Raw genomic sequence first — 13,265 nt, 5'->3', positions numbered from 1 at the left:
CACATGAGCGCAGCCGGGACCCGAAAACGCACTCGAATGTCATGTGCACACCAAGTGACGGGGTCGGAATAATTATGATTTTTTTTTTTTCAAAAAAAAAAAAAAAAGAAGAGTAGGGAAGGGGGGGGGGGGACAACAATTCATCGTCTATGAAAAACGGACGAAGGACAAAACGGGCCATTCATTGTGTTCGGCGAGGGAATGCTAGGACTCTCGTCTGCCCCGTCCGAAAAACAAAGCAGCCCTTTTTTTGTGCCGTGAGGCACAGGGGCTGAATGCTTTGCTTTGCCACCCTAGCCCTAAGAAAACACGGGCCCCCTTTCTAAACTGCCGGCTGGACACACACAGTAGAGACTATTAATGCCTCCCCCACCCCCACCCCCCCACCCCTCTTATTTTTCCAGATCTGTGTGTGTGTTTGAGTGTGTGCGCCCGCTACGGAGGCTGAAGGGCCGTGTTAAAAAGCCAACGCAAAGACAAAACAGTTTGCTCAACATTAACTGAGAAAACACAGCGAGGGAAACCGAGTCCACTCGACACTACAGGATCTGTTCCCTGCCAGATATTTACCAAGCGCTCACTAGCGCTCCAACCCCCCCCCCCCCCCCCCCCCCCCCCCCCAAAAAAAAAAAAAAAACGGACTCGACAGGTGGTCTCGAGCGCCCGAACAGTCGCTGCTTTATACCACTTACAGACCTGACCTACAGCTTTATCAGCCACGCACTCGGGACGTCTTCGCGTGACACGCGATTGAGACGATTTCTTTTGTTCGTTCGGAGCTCGCGCAACGCCGAGGCATGTGTCATCAGACAAACTCCGAAAATCCTTCACGTGACTTATTCCAGCTGCACCCAGGTGTGACTTCGCACGTCGGAACTGTTCATGTGACAGCCTCGACAGAGTGCCGAGCACCTTCATTAGCACGGCTTAGCTGCCGAGGTGTCGGGACACAATGCTCCGCTGTTAATTACCAGAAATCCTGCAGAGGACGGACTTACATCTGTTTACTAATGCGCACGGCGGTGTCATGAAGCACAGATACCGTTCCCACCCCCTAACCATCATTCTTTTCCTACAACAGCAAGTCCCCGAGTGTTTTATTCCTCTTATACCACAGTTATTTTCCAACCATGGCACTTAAAAAAAAAAAAAAACGTAACGAATTAACGAGCAACACATAGTTACATTTAATATTATGGTACTTTTGTGAAACGCGCTACGCCACAGCACTGTTGAATTCTGCGTATCTGATTGGTCAAAAGGTGTCAATTAATTCTCTGTAACAGCAGTGCGGTTTATATTAATGCGCTTGGTCTAACACGTCATCGTTTCCACTCGACGGTAACAGCTCGTTCACGAGGCGGACGTTCCACGAGGAATAAACGCGACTAGAATCGCAAGGAATGGCTGATCTGAGAGGAGGCACTTATGGAAGGAGTCTCCAGTGTCAGCACTTTGTAACAGTCAGAGGTAAAAGCTGTAACTATATCTGCTGTGGCGTAAGTGAGAACAGGAACGAACATGTTAAATATAACCATAAACGGATAAAAAAAAAAAAAAAAGAGGGCGGTGGACTCCTGATCGGAAGGTCGTGAGTTCAAATCCCAGCACTGTCAAGCTGCCACTGTTGGGCCCTTGAGCGAGGCCCTTAACCCGCAACTGCTCAGATGTGTAAAATGAGATAAGAAATGTAAGTCGCTCTGGATAAGGGCGTCTACTAGATGCCGTAATTATAAATATCCTCTTCTTTAACTGTCGGTAAATTGCTGCGGTGCGAGAGGAACAAAACACTCAGGAGACGTGCTGGGAGCGGTAACGGTAACTCTCTCTAGTTCTTCTCGAATGCTAGGTCGGTATTTATACTCCTGACTTCAGAACTTGTTTAAACGACATTAACCGTTCCGCTTCCATCCACTTAGCTTAATTTCAGAACCATCACGGCTCTTTGCTGAGGTTGTAGCTTATTAGGCCCATTTTTGTGCGTCATTAAGTTTTAACACGGGGGCTCTGCGAAAGCTTTATTGTTCCAATTGCACATGACTTTATTTAACGTCAGCGTTTATTCTGCTTCCTGACAAGAAGTCACATTTCATAACTAATTAAATTGATCCTCAACTCAATCCACCCCCTCCCCCGCCACACACACACACACACACACACACACACACACACAACCTCTCCAACCGAGCAAGCTAAATGGAATTATTTGTATCCAAGTGTCAATATATTAAATCAAAGGGGGCTAATGAGTCGGGTCACCGCTTTCTTTTATCTCTGCTCTCGCGTGCTGGGATCTTCATCAGCTAAAGCCTCTCACTAAATGGAGGATGAGGCTGGTTCAGGCTCCATCGCACTGGGCTCGAGCCAAGTGCATTTGATGAGACTGTTATGGCTGTAATCCTGCTAGGAGAAAAGCTAGCATAGTGCACTTTGTTAAAAAAAAAAAAAAAAGAAAGAAAAAAGAACGCAGGGCAAAAAGCGTTCTCGTTCCCTCTCGCACACATTCCCACACTCTATTTCCTTCCTTATTACGCTCTATTTGCCTGATAGACAATGCTAATTGGCAACACATTCTTTTTTCAGAGCGGCTTGTTTTCGGCATTGTCGGCGTATGAATAGGGACTTTAGCATAAGAGATCACAAGAGCGCCGGGAGACAACAGAACACATCTAGCAAGAGGCAAATTAGGAGTGTTATCTCTGTTCAATTAGCCACCCCTATATTTATCTAGAAAAAAAAAAAAAACACACACACACACACACACCGAAAAAAAAAAAAAAAGAACATGGAATAATTCAACACTAGTCTATACAGTGCTGGGCGAAAGAATGCGAACGAGCGTAATGAAATACCGCGTTCAATCGCCGTTCACTGAATTAAAAAGTCAAACCAAATTGCTCAGGGCTAAAGACAAAGCTGCGCTAATTAGCTTCATCGAGAGCGCCTGAATAATAGGAGAGCAATATGATTGTTAAGTGAAGCGATCCACAGCTAAATATATAAATAAATAATGATGCATTGCTAGGGGGGGGAAAAAGCCATGCTTTCTGCAGCGTTTTCTACGTTCCCTAGCACCTTCGGCCAGGCCGAGCGTGAAAACAAGGAGCTAATTTAGCAGCTCGGAGAAGCCGGCTCGTACAAACGGCGTTCACCTGAACAATGCGTGATTGTGCGACCTCGTCAGGAGCCTCGCTTCACGCCAGGACAGAAAGGGTGAAAAGAAAAGCTGCACTATCCTTTTCTCTCAGGAAAAGATACACGTATGAGGGCCACAAAGGCCTGGGTGTTTAATTAGGCGGCTCTTTGGGGCTGCGGTGGAGGACAGGGTTTCTCTTTATTAAACTCCCTCTGTGAATTCTGTCACTGGGCCGTAACACTGTGTGTGTGTGTGTGTGTGTGTGTGTGTGTGCGCGAGAAAGAGAGAGGGAGTGGAACGCTCGCCGAGAACACACTCCTGTTATTCGGATATTCCTCAATCGTAAGCCTTCAGACCGAAAACCCCCTTTCCATCTCTCTCCTATTGAAATTTACTGCTAACCATTCCTATATAAAGAACTACGGACGCGTTCATAACGAATCCGTAACGCACGACACGACAGGTCTCGGTGTGTTTATAACCAAGACATACTACAGAGTGTCTCTGACACGTTCACCGCTTATAATAACCGCACCGAGGACGATAAAACGACGATAAAACGCAGAGTAACGAACGGCTGACTTACGGCAGTCATTAACAGACGCAGAGCAATGAACACTGAATAATAAAGGCCGTGTCGTATGCATGATAGAAATTTCCATATCCAAATCGGGATCGAAATGAGATCATTACAACTTCAATCAAACGTAGATCGAACGTTGCGCTACGTCGGTCGCTGGTGGGCGTGTCCTACCTTTACCGTCTCCACTGACGGACGCAATGGATTAGCACCGGGCTAGTGTTAAAAACCCACGCGCGACTAAATCATACGTGGCGTGATTTTATTCGGCTCTGTTTATATCGGGCGTGATTTCCTTACTGATGTCGGCGAGTCGATTTTAAACGAAGCTAGCTGCACGACTCGGGTCGTGGCGAAGACGAGCGAGTTTCACGTCGGGAAAAAAGCTGTCGCGTCGGTACAGCGGTACGTTTTAGGTTTTTATCACGTCGGGTACGATCCCTGGTTGCCGACGATAGATCGTCAAGAGAGGGCAAGAGATCGTCAACATACTGGATACGTGCATCGTAGACAGACTTTTTTTCTCTCGTACAGCTAGCATGTGCCGCGGCGCTGGTGGCTGTCGCGCATTGCTAGCCATGGACTCTTTCTGCTGAGTCTGCTCATTAGCGCGATGGCGTACACTAGACTTATGTCACGGAGTATCACCTGGTATGGGATGCTGCTATGAGGGCTTTGTATCGGAGCAGCAGATAGACACGTGTTGTGTTTCTTGTGTGGATATTTTTTTGTGTGTTGAGAGCAGAAAGCTGTCTCTGATTAACCCTTTAGTCTGACCCCTGCTCCCACTTCCTGTCCCTTTCTCATGACTAAACCATTCTCTCAGGGCAGCCTCCCAGTGGGCCTGGGGAAATGGCACACATATGAGAGAGATCAACCTCACACACACACACACACACACACACACACACACAGAGACATATGCCTGTCAGCTCACAGGAACAAAGCCATGTCCTGGAGGCCCTCTAGTCCAACTGGTCCCTCAGTCTGTTAACAATACTCGTACACAGACAGAGATAAATGCGCACACACACACACACACACACACACACACTCGCACGCACACAGGTCTGCAGAGATTCTCTTTATTTTTATTGCAGTCTGTCTGGCACCGGCGTGGAGGTGGTTAGTTCTGTATAATTAAAACGAATCCTTTATCTGGGGGGCCGCGTGTGTGCAGTTATTATCATTTAACCCTTGGAAGCCCCCTGCTGCTCCCCCACACCATTTAAAACCACATGAGAGGAAAGCTTTTCCCGCTTTGAAGTGAGCACTGACAACAATTTTCGCTGGAACCGCGCACTCGGCACTCGGGCAGCAGGGACAGACTCGAACCCAGACACTGAAGTCGAATCTCAAAGCCACCCGGCGTTTCCGTGACCTCATACTCCATCGTTTACGTCTACGTGTGGGGAGAAATCCTATTTATTTACTTCCTTTCGTTCCGGACACTGAGGCCGACCGATATCAGATACGACCGTGATGTTTATCATTAACGTTCGTCCGCCGTCGTATGGATCATTATAACCCGACGACATGTTTAACGGGCTCCTCTCGGACCAGAAGGTCCCCGTGTTCGTCCCACTACGGAAACACGTGATGGTTCTCTGCGGAACCTTTCGCTCGAATATTATTTCGTTCATGTTGCTGTTAACGAACAGCTGCACTAACATCTTGTACCGTTCATCCTAATCATGAATTTTTCATTTTCACTTGTGTATAATCGTGCATTATAAATCGTTTCATTCTGTGTGTAATGTTTAATCCTTTGTGAAATATAAAGAAAGGTTATTAGGACCATGAGACAAAGACGCTCCTCTTCAGCAGAACTGCAAGAACGTGACCTGTGTTCTGGAAAGCTTCTTTTCTCATTTTATACTAACGGCAGAAATGCTGATGTGCCGTCCATTTTGTTCAACTACAGGAGATGAAGTGACTTGGACGAGTTGAAGGAAGAGGAGAAGAATAGGAGAAGAGTAGGAGAAGAGGAGGAAGAGGGGAGGAGTGGGGGAAGAGGGGGAGAAGAGGAGGAAGAGGAGGAAGAGTGGAAGAAGAGGAGGACGTGAAAGGCAACGTGAAGAAGAGTCGAGTGGATGTAAAACACAGGAGCTGAACAAACAGCGTCTCTGTCCACATCTGAGCAAGACATGATCACCGATAACCCTACTCTGTGTGTGTGTGTGTGTGTGTGTGTGTGTGTGTGTGTGTGTGTGTGTGTGTGTGTGTGAGACAGGTGCTATGATGGTGGGATTCAAGGCTACAGCTCATGAAGATAAGATCCAGAACAACGTCTGGGGTATCCTTCTTCGTCTCTGTTAAGGGTGTGTGATGTGTGAATACATGCATATGAGTTAAGGCTCTCCACCTATGTGTGTGCGTGTGTGTGTGTGCGTGTGTGTGTATGTGTGTGTGTTCTTTGTGCTCGTGTCACCTCACCTCGGATCGCACCGTACCAGCCCCAGCGTGCAGGAATGTATGGCGCTGTGCCAGTCAGAGACTCCAGGCCTGAAGTCTAAATCAACCTGAGACTAACGCAGCTGGGGCGAGTAGTTTCACACACACACACACACACACACACACTACACACACACTATACACACACTATACACGCTACACACTACAGTAACAGCATGTCCCCGAGTGTTTTATTCCTCTTATGCAGCAGCGCTTTGCAAATAATTACTATTTATTTATTTATTTATTAAAGAACGACACGTCGTAGTCTGACCTCTGCGCCGTAACTATAGAAACGATTGCTGTTATAGAACATTACATCAACACCGTCTGACCAATCAGATTCCGGAAGTCAACGGTGCTTTGGGAGAAATAATAAAATAAATATAAATCTCTTAAACCAATAGGTTCGCACATAACGAGTCGATCGGGGGAGGATTCCAGAAGCTCATATATATATATAAATATATATATATATATATGAGAAAAAGGAAAAGCTGATGATCGCAGTGTGAGATCTGAGGTTTGTGTTTAATTGCTCTGTTTGTTCGAGTGTGATGTGATGTGAGTGATGTGTGTGAGGTGATGTGAAAGTCATGAGGTGAAATAAATGCACGGGAGTGAGTTGTGAAAAAGGAAACGTCACGTAGCGATGTAATCCCAACCCCAATCCACGCTGTAATCCCAACCCCAATCCACGCTGTAATCCCAACCCCAATCCACGCTGTCATCCCAACCCCCAATCCACGCTGTAATCCCAACCCCCAATCCACGCTGTAATCCCAACCCCAATCCACGCTGTAATCCCAACCCCCAATCCACGCTGTAATCCCAACCCCAATCCACGCTGTAATCCCAACCCCAATCCACGCTGTCATCCCAACCCCCAATCCACGCTGTAATCCCAACCCCAATCCACGCTGTAATCCCAACCCCAATCCACGCTGTCATCCCAACCCCAATCCACGCTGTAATCCCAACCCCAATCCACGCTGTAATCCCAACCCCAATCCACGCTGTAATCCCAACCCCAATCCACGCTGTCATCCCAACCCCCAATCCACGCTGTCATCCCAACCCCAATCCACGCTGTCATCCCAACCCCCAATCCACGCTGTAATCCCAACCCCCAATCCACGCTGTCATCCCAACCCCAATCCACGCTGTAATCCCAACCCCAATCCACGCTGTCATCCCAACCCCCAATCCACGCTGTAATCCCAACCCCAATCCACGCTGTCATCCCAACCCCAATCCACGCTGTAATCCCAACCCCCAATCCACGCTGTAATCCCAACCCCAATCCACGCTGTCATCCCAACCCCCAATCCACGCTGTAATCCCAACCCCAATCCACGCTGTAATCCCAACCCCAATCCACGCTGTAATCCCAACCCCCAATCCACGCTGTCATCCCAACCCCAATCCACGCTGTAATCCCAACCCCAATCCACGCTGTAATCCCAACCCCCAATCCACGCTGTCATCCCAACCCCAATCCACGCTGTAATCCCAACCCCAATCCACGCTGTCATCCCAACCCCCAATCCACGCTGTAATCCCAACCCCAATCCACGCTGTAATCCCAACCCCAATCCACGCTGTAATCCCAACCCCCAATCCACGCTGTAATCCCAACCCCCAATCCACGCTGTAATCCCAACCCCAATCCACGCTGTAATCCCAAACCCCAATCCACGCTGTAATCCCAACCCCAATCCACGCTGTAATCCCAACCCCAATCCACGCTGTAATCCCAACCCCCAATCCACGCTGTAATCCCAACCCCAATCCACGCTGTCATCCCAACCCCAATCCACGCTGTCATCCCAACCCCCAATCCACGCTGTCATCCCAACCCCAATCCACGCTGTAATCCCAAACCCCAATCCACGCTGTAATCCCAACCCCAATCCACGCTGTAATCCCAACCCCCAATCCACGCTGTAATCCCAACCCCAATCCACGCTGTAATCCCAACCCCCAATCCACGCTGTCATCCCAACCCCAATCCACGCTGTAATCCCAACCCCAATCCACGCTGTAATCCCAACCCCCAATCCACGCTGTCATCCCAACCCCAATCCACGCTGTCATCCCAACCCCAATCCACGCTGTCATCCCAACCCCAATCCACGCTGTAATCCCAAACCCCAATCCACGCTGTAATCCCAACCCCAATCCACACTGTAATCCCAACCCCAATCCACGCTGTAATTTCAAGGGACGAGAAAACAGAAGGGGCTTTTTCTTTTAGACATCTTTTTTTCCTTATTTTCTCTTTCATTCGATTCCTGACAGCTGGATTTTTATTCCCAGATGTGATCAGTGACATCATCAATAATGACTGAAACACAAGGGGGAAAAAGGTCACTCTTTAACTTCAGCCAAAACAGTAGTCTCTCTCTCTCTCTCTCTCTCTCTCTCTCTCTCTCTCTCTCTCTCTCTCTCTCTTAAGAGCAGAATCTAATGAAAACAGAGTCCCAGTGAACTGCATTAGTGAGCTTCCTCCTTCTCCTTCTCCTCCTCCTTTCCAAATCATCCTTCTCTTGTCTTTTCCTTCTCTCTATATAAATGTAAAACTTAGACACATTTTGATAGTACTTCAAATAAGAAAAAAAATTATAGACGTTGTGACCACTAAAGAGTCGGGGATCTAGAATAAGCTTTTTATCTGTCTGTCTGTCTGTCTGTCTGTCTGTCTGTCTGTTACATGTTAATAAATCATTGTTATAAGTGATATAATTGTTGTCATTATGACTCGCCAAGATGTCATGATTATGTATGATGAATTATTCATAACTAATTAAATTGCCAATGGTGAAGAATCATGAATTTATCCACTAATTTATCTTTGTTTGTTTGTTTGTTTGTTTGTTTTGTTTGCACGTCTTTGCGAGCCTCCGTCATATAAATAACGAGTGCTTGTCCGAGTGTAGATTACTGACATACGCCAGGTAAGGCCTGATTCTAATAACTTATAAAGGTGTACTTACTGCATGTTTATTTTATTTCATGCTATGAACAGTACTTATAATACATTATGTTTATTCATATAGGATCGTTACCATAGCGATGAAATATAACATGCTTTCAGGTCATTTCCGTAGTAACGGTTATATCGCTTTAGGAACGCAGAAAATACGTCACAGCTCAGTATAGTTACCAGTAATATTCTGGAAATGGAGATGGTTTAATATCATACTTAAGTTTTATGTCATTTAAATGCTGTCAGGTTTATTTATTTATTTATTTATTTATTTATTTATTTATTGTCTTTAGTCACAGGTCATAAGGACATGCAGATACACGGAAAAGTGTCATATTGGGTTCTTCACACTTCTCTGATAAATGGTGGTTATATCGCTTGTGATTTTGGACAAGAAGGGACCCGAAATACACACTGTGTGTGTGTGTGTGTGTGTGTGTGTGAGAAAGAGAGAGAGAGAGAGAGAGAGATGTTGGGATTATAGACAGGTGTTCCGTCCCCTCTTGATCAGTTCAGGTCGGTGATAGAGTCCTTTCTCCCGGGAAAGTGCACTTGAAAGAGGTTTTACTGTCTCCCTTTAAATCCCGCCGCTCGACTCCGGGCCACGCAAATCAAACACGGGTTTCTCTTTTTTCGCACCGACACATCAGAGTAGGAAGCGCGTGGAAAAAAGAAAACAGCGGAAGGAGGTGGGAGTGAGTGAGTGAGTGAGTGAAGATCTAAAACACTGTACAGTTCTACAAAGGCTCTCAAGGCCATGGCGAGTTGTACTGTCTTTTTTTTTTTTTTTTTTTGGTGTGTGTGTGTGTGTGTGTGTGTGTGTGTGTGTGAGTGTGTGTGAGGAGGGGGTTTCGTTTGAAGTGCAAGACAAATGTAAAGAGAGATGTAACCTGAACTACGCTAATCATTCCTGACTGTGATGTGCGTCCAGGATCTCTGACACGGAGTGAAATAAAGAGAGAGACGTGAAGGACGGAGAGCAAAGAAAGTGTGCGAGTGAGTGACTGATGGAGGATATAGTGCCGTTTTTTGTCTTTTTTTCTCTCTTTCAGTCTTTCTCTATCTGCCCCTCTATCACACACTCAATCCTGAAATGTGCTCATTAATAATTGCCAAAACTCTCTCTCTCTCTCTCTCTCTCTCTCTCTTTCTTTCCCTCTCCCTCTCTCTCTCTCTTTCCCTCTCCCTCTCTCTCAAGACTGACTGACAGCACTGAGCATTATGTTTTTGCACTAGAAGAGAAAGAGGGATGAAATGGAGAGGTGGGGAAAGCGGTACCTGTCTCCACTGGCCGAGAGAGACTGAAAGAGAGCGAGAGAGTGAGGAGGAGAGCTTTTCCTGGCACAGCTAACACCCTTAGCACCCTTGGCTTTCGTGTGTGTGTGTGTGTGTGTGTGTATGTGTGTGTGTGTGTGTGTGTGAAGACCTTGACCGCTGCCACCAACCAGCTTGTGTATGTCCAGACCGCTCAGACCGGGTGGTCCACTAACCTTGCTCAAAGGAACAACGTATACCACACACACACACTCACACACACACACACACACACACACACACACACACACACACACACACACACACACACTGGCACCCTTGTTCTTCCTCTTATCCTCTCCGTATCACCATAAGTGCTGCTCATGTAAATACTTTAAACTCAACACTTACTTAAGACACCTAATAATTATTCCAACTGATATTATTGCGCTTCTCGTGTGTGTGTGTGTGTGTGTGTGTGTGAGAGAGAGAGAGAGAGAGAGAGAGAGAGAGAGAGAGAGAGAGAGAGAGCGAGAGAGACAGAGATTACCACAAACAAGAATCTTGTCTTCCAACAATACATTTTTACACGTGATATCTGATATCTGTCTCTATCAGAGGCGGAACTGCTTTTCTCCAGACAGGTGAGTTTGTGGAGTTGGGTTGTGTGTCTCTGATGGCGTAGAGATATGACAAACCCTTCAGGACAGTGTACAGTAACTGGAACTACTTTCCAGCGTTGGAAAGTTGTATTAAAGTCCATAAGAACAGTTTCGGGAAGATATTCCTCACGTCTGTCTCATCCGAACGCCGACTCTGTTCCTCTGGAACGTCTGCAGGTCACATTTGTGTTTCATACTCGCATCATTTATCCATTTATTACCCAAACCTAGCCATCTGCCCCTGGACTTACCCCGGTGTGAGTTCAGAGTGTTTGTGTTCATTTCTCAGTGCAGGAAACTGTGTTGAAATTCTTCAACAGCATGGAGTATAACTGATTCACTGAGGCTCGTGAAGAGCTGGGGGGGGGGGGGGGGGGGGTAAACTTTTGAACAGGATGATCGGTGTAAATTGTTCTCATTTCGTTTAGTATTTCCATTTAGTGCTGCCCTACAGAAGCTACGTAAGATATTTACATGTTTCCCGGAAGACAAAATAACGACAGTCTATACAGTTTGATCATCCTGTTCAAAAGTTTACACCCCCCTGACTCTTAATGTATCGTGTTGCCTTCTTGAGCATCAGTGAACGTTTGCACCTTGTGTAATGGTCGTGTACGAGTCCCTCGGTGTGAAAAGACGGATCTGGACATATCATATAGCCGCTGTCAGAAAGGGCTGAAATATACAGAAGATGCTGGAAAAGTAAAGAACGGGCAGGTGTGTAGATTAACTGCTCAGGACAAACAAGGGACTCGTCGATCATCCAGGTAACGACACGCGGTATTAATAATCGAGCGTGTGTAAACTTTTGAACCGGTTCATTTGGGTAAATTCGGGTATTTTTGTGCCTTGCGGACTATACGTATACATCTGCTACGTGAAATAGCTTCTTCAGGGCGGAACTAAATACAAACAAAATGCAATTTTAATGATTCCTCTTGTTTATTTATTTGTTTATAATTATTAACATTTTGCAGATTCTGCAAGGGGTGCGTAAATTTATGAGCACAAGTTGTATATAGGAGAAGAGAAAAGGCACTAGGTGCTTTCAGGAGGTTTCGTGCATCTGAAAGGTATTCACGAAGCCCCGGGGTGTGTTTCGGCGAAGAAGAAAGGGGGAAAAAAAAGACAAGCAAAAACAACAAACACAGCGAGGTGTTATTCGGCTCCGTCACAGTCTTTCTCGTCCTGTCATTTTCTTCGTTAATTGGCAAGTGCTAATTATTAGCCCATATTTATGCGACCAGCTCGGCTGCTGGAGCCTAATTACTGATGAGAGTTATGATGAAGGACAGAGAGTAGACGAGATCCGACACCAAAGGCCTACTTCCGCGCAATTCTTGAGACACTTGGATATAAGTGACAGATACACGTCTGTGATATTGTACGTACATAAACACACACACACACACACACACACACACACACACACACACACACACACACAAAGCCAAAAAGGAAACACACTGACCTGAATCTGCTGCTGAAGGAGATTGATTTTGTGCTGCTGCTGGAGAAGTTGCTGCTGCTGTCTGGCGATCTGTGGAGCACAGGCGTTTCTCGATTATTGCTCTCGCAAAGCACAATTCAGGAACGATCGGCTGTGACACCGTGGCATCTTTAAGCCTCAAACAGTCTGATCTAATTCAGTAAATGTAATCTCTTCCTTAATGCAAGGCAGCGAGGCACTGCAGCAATTTGCGTATTGCGTGTTGTAACATTAACGTTTTCTAAAAAAATAAATAAATAAATAAATAAATATATCTATGACGTTAGAATTAAAATGTTTATTCATTCTTTTAATCGTTTTGAGGAGTTCCTCTGCGTTATCTTACGAAGTAGGGGCAGGAACGGACCTTCTGCCTTTTATGAGTTCAGATCGTCCTGAGATTTTTGTTTATGAAAATAAAAAAATTTAAAAGTTGTTAAAAATGACAAGAATACAATTTTGTTTTCACTACAAGTCAGCGTAGTGTAGCGTCTGATATGTCTGTGGTTATATACAGTGTGTATGTGGTTATATACAGTGTGTATGAGATTATATACAGTGTGTATGTTGTTATATACGGTGTGTATGTTGTTATATACGGTGTGTATATGATTATATACAGTGTGTATGTGGTTATATACAGTGTGTATGTGGTTATATATACAGTGTGTATGTTGTTATATACGGTGTGTTTGTGATTA

At 45.8% G+C, this 13,265-nt stretch overlaps 1 protein-coding gene across 11 annotated transcripts in view; it reads right to left on the bottom strand.

Annotated features, from left to right (window-relative positions):
- sox6 (SRY-box transcription factor 6) overlaps nucleotides 1-13,265 on the bottom strand; it is a 194,982-nt gene that overhangs the window by 61,805 nt on the left and 119,912 nt on the right. For all 11 annotated transcript variants that reach the window (XM_053683309.1, XM_053683311.1, XM_053683312.1 and 8 more), the window contains one exon: nucleotides 12,547-12,615. In XM_053683309.1, coding sequence (XP_053539284.1) covers nucleotides 12,547-12,615 — 69 coding nt within the window. The remainder of the gene's footprint in view (nucleotides 1-12,546; nucleotides 12,616-13,265) is intronic.

Source organism: Ictalurus punctatus, chromosome 10, assembly GCF_001660625.3.
Source record: "Ictalurus punctatus breed USDA103 chromosome 10, Coco_2.0, whole genome shotgun sequence".
Taxonomy (NCBI): domain Eukaryota; kingdom Metazoa; phylum Chordata; class Actinopteri; order Siluriformes; family Ictaluridae; genus Ictalurus; species Ictalurus punctatus.
Note: the sequence above shows the minus strand (reverse complement) of the source record. Positions and strands in the feature narration are given on the sequence as shown.